Here is a 6,000-nt window from a genome sequence, read left to right as displayed (position 1 = left end):
GCTCAGGTTGACCCCACGTGGCGGCTCCCGCTGGAGTAACCAGAGGAGGGCTGCATGGACGGGGTGGCAGGTGGAGGTGATGCCTTTTCCTGGTCTTAAAATCAGGAGTCACACACGGTTAGAAGGGGAAAAGGGATTTTACCTTGGTATTTATTTTAAGGATCCTTAGGTGTACACGTCCAGGTCATATGCATCGAGATGCACCCCGCCGAGTCTATCTCTGTCTTCTTCTTCTGTCTCCACACCTCTCTCTCCCCCCCAACATTGGGTATAGCATTATAGGTTTTACTAATTAGCATATCTATCATAGATTACCCAATAAGAGGCTCAAGTGAGCCCCCTTCCCCAAGGAACTCTCCCCTGGATGGTTCTATCTTGGTTTACAGAATGTGTTCTGGAGAGGACCTTGGGGTCTGGGGCACACTGATCTCTGGCTACGAAGCTTCTAAAATGTTTTGTCTCTTAGCTTAACAAACAATTCCAAGAATGTAGGCAAAAAAGCACTAGGAATACAGAAGTTGTAAAAAGGTATAACAGGGGTATAAAGGAAAGGGCAAAAATCTTCATGGCATCAGAGGGAATGCGCTAATCTTGGTCATGCCCTTCCATCACCTTCACGTGCTCCGTCAGCTGCGCGGAGCCGCCCAGCCTGGCACACCCTCCGCCCCGGTGGCATGTCGCCGTGGACCCGTGCCACGGGGCCTCGTGCTCCTCGGGCGAGGCGCTGCTGCCAGCCCAAGTCGCTTGGATAACCGCAGCCCCACTGAGCGTCACAGGGAATCCGGCAGCGTGGCTGCCACCTGCAGTTGGAAAAAAAAAAAAAAAAAAAAAAAAAAAATCACGGGAACAGGTCGGGAATTACAGTCCGGAGGTGCTGCGTCTCCCAGGTCATCTGCAAGGGAAAAGAAAAGGCAAAGCAATCAAGATTGGAGGGAGGAAATGGGGGGAAATGGAGTTCTGTGATAGTGGAGGTGGGCAGCTCCTGTGAGAAAAGAGGTAAAAAAGCTGGAAAAAGTCCAGTTTGTGGTTTTGGAGACATAAAGATAGTCGTCCTGGGGATGGATGTTCACTAGACCATCACAGCTATGCAAAATTTGAAAAGCCACGGTCCGGACACAGGGCTTTGGGGACAACTGGATACAAATGGACTGTTAGGCTGCTTCTCAGGCCATGTGGAGACATGAATTTTGTTGCTTAGCATTCGTTTTTGTTTGTCCGCACCAGAAAGCTGTTTTCCCACAGCCTTGTCTCAGGACCGTGGGGTGCAGGAGCAAACTGGAGCTGCTGACTTTCAGACTACTCAATCATCCTGCAAATTACAGCCAGCCCAGAAAAAAAAAAAACACAGCTCTGCACGTTTCCTTTTTTAGGTAGAAGTGTTGAGAAAACAACATGAAATTTTGTTTCTGATAAACTAGGAGCTGTTTCAGGAATATTAATTATTTTTCTTGTATCAATATTTTACATTTATTTCTCTATTATGGTATTGGGATTGAGATGGATGAAGTCTACAGCAGGGTTTCAGACTTTCTTTCAGGCACTCACAAGCCCCTGAAAAAAAAAAAAATAGTGCTGACATTTTGAAGTCAGAAAGGTTAATTTTCGGGTTACTTTTGCCTGGGGTGGAAGTTGTGGGCTCCATTCCCTGCCCCATGTAATCCCTTTGCAACATCACTTGGAATCAGATTCTTAAAAATCTTTCTGGATGCCTAAGGAAGGGGCTTAAAGGGCATCTGAAGGTGTTGAGGCACCTGAATAATTTTTAACTTCTTGTATATCACCTCTGTAATCCTCCATCTCCCAGAACTTCACACTGGTGAAAGGCTGCAGGAGAGATTTTGCTGCTTTATAGTTGTACTGGGAGGAGAAACGCTCAGTCTGAAAGATGTTGGAGCCTCCAAAGGCACACGTGATTTTCAATAAGGAAGTGAGGATGGAAGGAGTGGATCCATCACGGGATTTTTGTCCTCTGTGTCCAACCTGAGCTGCGTGCTTGGTGCTGGGCTTGGGCACAGCCTGGGTTGGAAGAAGGTCTTGTCTTTCAGAGCTGATTGAGGCCCAGAGAGAGCTCATCCAAGTCTAGACAGTCTGAGACAAGACAGTCATGGTATATCTGGGATTTAAACCTCAATCTCAGTGCATGACTCGGAAAATAAGACAAGGAGTAGGAGCTCAGTCAGGTCCCCCTAACCTGGTAGGAAACCTGCCCGTGAACCAGTGTCCCACATCTGCACCAGAACTGGGGCTGCTTTGGACTTCAGTCGGCACGCAAACAGAGGTTGCGTAGATAGTTTTAGGGCTGGATCACCTTTGGGACAATGTCCTTGGGACAAAGACCTTGACTCCATTGGGGTGAAATGACTGGAAAATGTTACAAAGAGGTGTTTTACACATCATCCCGAGATGTAGCGTGAAGTTGTGTTCTTATTCTGGTGCAAGTTAGAGTTATTTTATCAGAAGGCATGGCATGAACATGACCATATAGGGTAAGTCCTGAAGGTTTCCTTCAGTCAACACTGTCTTTGAAATCAATGAGGCTGAAGTTATTGCCTGATAGGAGGAGGAGTCCATCTGGGATTTCTCAGCTGAATTAACTTTAATGATAAAAATGATGATATAAATATGTAAGATATAAAAACAGTATTGTCAGCTACTTTGTTTGTTTCTGGCTCAAGGGGTTTATATGTTTAGTCTTGGATGTTTTTCACATTGATTTTGTGTATCAATATTTAATGTCGTCAGGAATCACTGAGTAAAAATATTTAGTAATAACAATAATAATAGAGGGTGTGATTTCATAATCCTAACAAAATAGATAAGATGGATGTTCAAATTACTTCTTGGCTTGGGTTTAGGAGTTCTCCTGGTGCCTATCACATTGAACTAGTAATGAGACAACTTTGTTTTCAAGGAGGTCTTCATGCTGGAGCATATCAAGTAAGAGATCTAAGAAACTGTAACATCAACAGCAATGATGTTTCTTTTGAGATACAAAAAGTTTAGCTATTGAGGCAGTATTTTTTCTTGTCGTTTGTTTAGTCTATTTGGTGAATTCTGCCAGGTTGGTTTTGATCCTGAGTAAAGAGTAATTTGCTGTAAGAGCGAATGCATCAGCCGAGTCATGTTTGAAAGTAAATAATAAATAATTGTGGCAGTTAATATAAGGAACTGACATCTCCACGGTTTATTTTCCACTTGGTTTAGTTTAGTTCAGGCCAGCTTCTTTCTGGCATCATTTGCATCCAAGCCGACAGATCAAAACGGGGCAGCCGCCCCCCATCTCTGCCCCGCTGCCTGCGCGGTGGGTTCCCACGGCCGGGGCTCTCTCCTGGCGTGGGGAGAGGGGTGCTTTGGCCGGGACGGGTTGTGGGGTGCGGGGGGGCTGCGAGGTCGGAGGTCTCCACCGCCGCTGGGCTTACGGGGGCGCGGGGAGGAGAACGCTCTCGGGCACGGCGAGGTCGGCAGCGCGGCGCCGGGGGTGCCGGGCTCGGGAGCGGCGGCTGCAGCGGGGCCGGAGCGCGGCGGGAGCTGCGGGACGCGCGCCCGGCGCACCGAGCGCTCCGCGGCCGCCGCTGCGCCCGCAAAGGGTTAAGGGGAGCGGGGCCGGCGGAGGGCGGGGGCTGCCGGGGGCTCCCGGGGATTGGTGCGAAGTTTGGAGCGGGGCGGCCCCGCGCCGCCCTTCGCGGCGGCTCGGCCCCCACCGCCACAAAGCCCTGCAGGGAAAGTTGCTTTATCGCTGGTTTCTCTCTCCCCGGCTCTCCCCCACCTCCCCTCCCCTTCCCCAGCCCCTTTCCCCTCCTCCCCTCGCTCCTTAAACGGGATTCCGGCTGGGCGAGCCGCCGGACGGCATCACCGGGCATCCCGCGGCGCGGAGCCCCGGAGGCTCTGGCAGGTCCCCGCTGTCCCTCCCCGCACACACACGCTCAGCCCGGCCCGGAAAGCAGGAAAAAAATAATTTACAAGGTTTCCCCCTTTCCCTGACCTCCTCGCCCGTGACTCTCGAGTGGAAAAAAATCTCCCGCGGGAGCGAAGAGGGGGGATTGTTAAAAAGCCGGTGAAGGGGCAGAGCCGCTCCGTGGGGAGGGCACCCCCAGGCAGCCCCCGCCACCCCGGGGAGGGGGGGGATGAGGTAGAGGCCGGCGGCGGAGCGCCCGCCGGGCGCCGTGGCCGCGGAGGGCATGAGGCGGCGAGCGGCGGGGATGGGCTCCAGCGCGCGGTGTTAGAGCCCGGCAGCAGCCAAGGTAAGTGTCCCCCGCGGCGTCACCCCGGGCCGGGACACCCCGCCGGGGCCGGGGAGCGCACAGCTGGGAGCCGCCAGCGCAGCCCCGAGGCGCGGGGCAGCACCAGGTGGCATCGCGCCGGGTGTCCCTCCCTTCCGCGACCCCGATTCCCGGCGGCGAATATCCCGTTACCGCCGCGCCGCGCCCCGGGGGAGCCCCGCCGCCCCCCGCTCCCGCTGCCCGCCGCGGAGCGAACGGCGGAGCGAACGGCGGAGCGGCCGTGTTTGCTCTGTTGGATGCTGTACGCGGGTTGTTGTGTGTCCTGGGGGCACGGGGTGTTTAAACCGGGGAGTTTACAAGGGTGAGGAATCCAGACAGTGTTTAGAGAGTGAGAGTTTTAGGAGGAGAACAGGGTGTAATTAAATGTAAACCTGATCTTCCCCGGGTGTGCGTATCACAGCGAAGGCATCTTCAAGAATCTGGGTAATTAAGTGCGGTTGTGCTTTGGGACGCACCTCTGAAGCCCACGGAAACAAGTGAGGCTGTTGGGTGGGGGGAGCGTCGAGGGGGGGGGGGAAGAAGAGGAAAGGAGGAATCAGCGCTGTGCAGAGAAGTCTCGGAGTGGAGGAAGGCGCGTACCCAGAACGGAGCTTGGCTGAGGGGCACTGGAGCAGCAACACAAAGTTTTCTGGGCTGCTGATGGGAGAGGTAACATTCCTCCTCCCCCTTCCACCAAGTTCCTCCGCAAATTGTTAACCTGAAATCTTGTTTTATGGCCACTTGCTAGCGTTTTGTTTGCCTTCCAGACTGATTCTGTACAGGATACCAAAGAATTATGCATTAACTGTAAACTTAGAGGAGCTTACTGGCCTCAGTGGGTTCTTGATTTATATCAGGCTAAAGCAGAGAGGAGGGCAAAGTTTTACTCACTGAGCACCAAGGAATGAATTACAAGTACATTGCTCTTTCATTTGCTGTTTCTTCTTGTCAGTCTTTGCAATAGGATTTAAAACTCTGCAAAGTTGAGGGCTGTTCAGGGTTTTTTCACCTCAGTAACTATTTTGCTCTCCTTTTTCCTGCCTCCAGGTCTGAGAGGACACTAGCCTGTGCAGTGCGGTGGGATCTGGTTTTCAAAATGGAATTGCAGCTGGCGCTCCTTTTTGCAGGGATAATTGCATTTTCGGACTCGGCAAGAGGTAAGGGGAGCGTACTTGGTGCGAACACTCTGTGACTCTCACCCTTCCCTCTGCTCCGGGGGCTTGTGCTCCGCAAACACCCGTGGTGCCCCTGGAGGGACCCCCCCCCGCCCCAGGAGTTGCTGTTGGCAGGGACTTGTCCCCTGCATGTTTTTTATCTGCACAGAGATGCAGGCTCGTGCCCATGTGTGGTGCCTTCTTACCTGCACGGTTCGGGGCCATCGTTTGGGATGGAGCACGGTCACTCCAGCTTTGCTGAGGTCTGTTAGGCACAGGTGAACTTCCAGGGGGTTTTCTTGTGCCTGTGTGAAAATACACAGACAATTTTAAAGGAAAGCAACTGCATTCCTCTGTGGATCAGAAATACCTCTCCCCTCCTGTAATCCCTCCAGCCTCTGCCCCATGTATTCCCGCTTACAAACTAAACAAACACATCCATTAACTTCCCCGGTGACAGACAAATGACAGTTCCCAACAGCGAGAGCGTATTTTAGCACTGAGGCTCCGGCAGTTGATCAGATTTCAATAAACAGGTTACCCTTCCAGAGGCAAATGGAAATACATTGACCTGGGAATGATGGGGG

The 6,000-nt window shown here is 52.3% G+C and overlaps 1 protein-coding gene across 6 annotated transcripts in view; it reads left to right on the top strand.

Moving 5' to 3' along the window:
• Positions 1–973: 973 nt before the first annotated feature.
• The window catches only part of FGFRL1 (fibroblast growth factor receptor like 1), a 171,166-nt gene continuing 166,139 nt past the window's right edge, over positions 974–6,000 (top strand). Inside the window, exons 1-2 of one of the 6 annotated variants that reach the window (XM_069014672.1) lie at positions 974–996; positions 5,307–5,416. In XM_069014672.1, the coding sequence (XP_068870773.1) occupies positions 5,356–5,416 (61 nt within the window). In that variant the 5' untranslated portion in view covers positions 974–996; positions 5,307–5,355. Of the gene's footprint in view, positions 997–3,752; positions 4,242–4,417; positions 4,582–4,680; positions 4,704–4,844; positions 4,929–5,306; positions 5,417–6,000 lie in introns of those variants that run through there. The other 5 variants (XM_069014670.1, XM_069014677.1, XM_069014676.1 and 2 more) reach the window with 5 other exon arrangements.

Source organism: Aphelocoma coerulescens, chromosome 4, assembly GCF_041296385.1.
Source record: "Aphelocoma coerulescens isolate FSJ_1873_10779 chromosome 4, UR_Acoe_1.0, whole genome shotgun sequence".
NCBI lineage: Eukaryota > Metazoa > Chordata > Aves > Passeriformes > Corvidae > Aphelocoma > Aphelocoma coerulescens.
The sequence above is the reverse complement of the archived record's forward strand: the minus strand, read 5'-3'. Positions and strand labels throughout refer to the sequence as shown.